This window comes from Etheostoma spectabile, chromosome 10, assembly GCF_008692095.1.
Source record: "Etheostoma spectabile isolate EspeVRDwgs_2016 chromosome 10, UIUC_Espe_1.0, whole genome shotgun sequence".
Lineage (NCBI taxonomy): Eukaryota > Metazoa > Chordata > Actinopteri > Perciformes > Percidae > Etheostoma > Etheostoma spectabile.
In genome coordinates, this window is record NC_045742.1 from 16241897 (window position 1) to 16242691 (window position 795).

The 795-nt window shown below is 37.7% G+C and overlaps 1 protein-coding gene across 1 annotated transcript in view; it reads right to left on the reverse strand.

The window, feature by feature from the left end:
* The window catches only part of selenoh (selenoprotein H), a 4449-nt gene that overhangs the window by 1033 nt on the left and 2621 nt on the right, over positions 1–795 (reverse strand). The window contains exon 4 of the mRNA XM_032527242.1: positions 146–266. Coding sequence (XP_032383133.1) covers positions 148–266 — 119 coding nt within the window. The 3' untranslated portion in view covers positions 146–147. The remainder of the gene's footprint in view (positions 1–145; positions 267–795) is intronic.

Below are 795 nucleotides of genomic sequence, written 5' to 3' on the forward strand. Positions count from 1 at the left end.
AAAAATATATATATATATATATATAAAAAATATAAAAATATAATTATACAATTATTTAGTGTGACAGTGCAGTCCTTGATTGATTTTTGTATCTAGCGTTTTTCTGTGTTACGTTATTCTGTCTGATAGCATTGAAATGACTAACCTTCACTGAGGGTCTACTGCAGCCTTGAGAGCCTCCTGCAGAGCAGCAACCACAACATCCGGTTGAGGAAACTTCAGCTTACGAGGCGGACCCTTCTTTATTCCAGTCCACAGTAAGTTTTCTATAGGAATGAGACATAAGAGCAGTGTCATTTGTAGGAACAATAGAGAACACAAGCATTACTACTAGTGTGTTTCAAAAGCCTCTAGAGAACATCAGTAAGGTCACATGCCCGCAAGACCATTTAAGAACTGGTGTACCTACCTCTAAACTTTGGACTAAAATAATCATACATATTACCACAATAAACAATGGACACACATTATAGCAAATTAGATAGGGGGCTTGTTACATTTAATGAAATTAGTTGACGTTTTTATCCAAAGAAACTTACAATAAGTGCAGTCAATTAGGGCTGGACGATTAATCAAAAACCCGTCAACGTCGACCTTCTAAACTGTAACAGACGTATCTTTCCCACACCAATTATTTCGATAGGCCTACTTTCTCCTTAAAAACGTTTTCCAACACGCACACACTCAAACACTGGCACACACACCAGCCACTACCGTCTGTTTACTGGTAGCTAGCGTTTAACTCAGGCTAATTTTAGATAGCTTCAATTTTTGGCAGCCAGCCTTCCAAAAGAA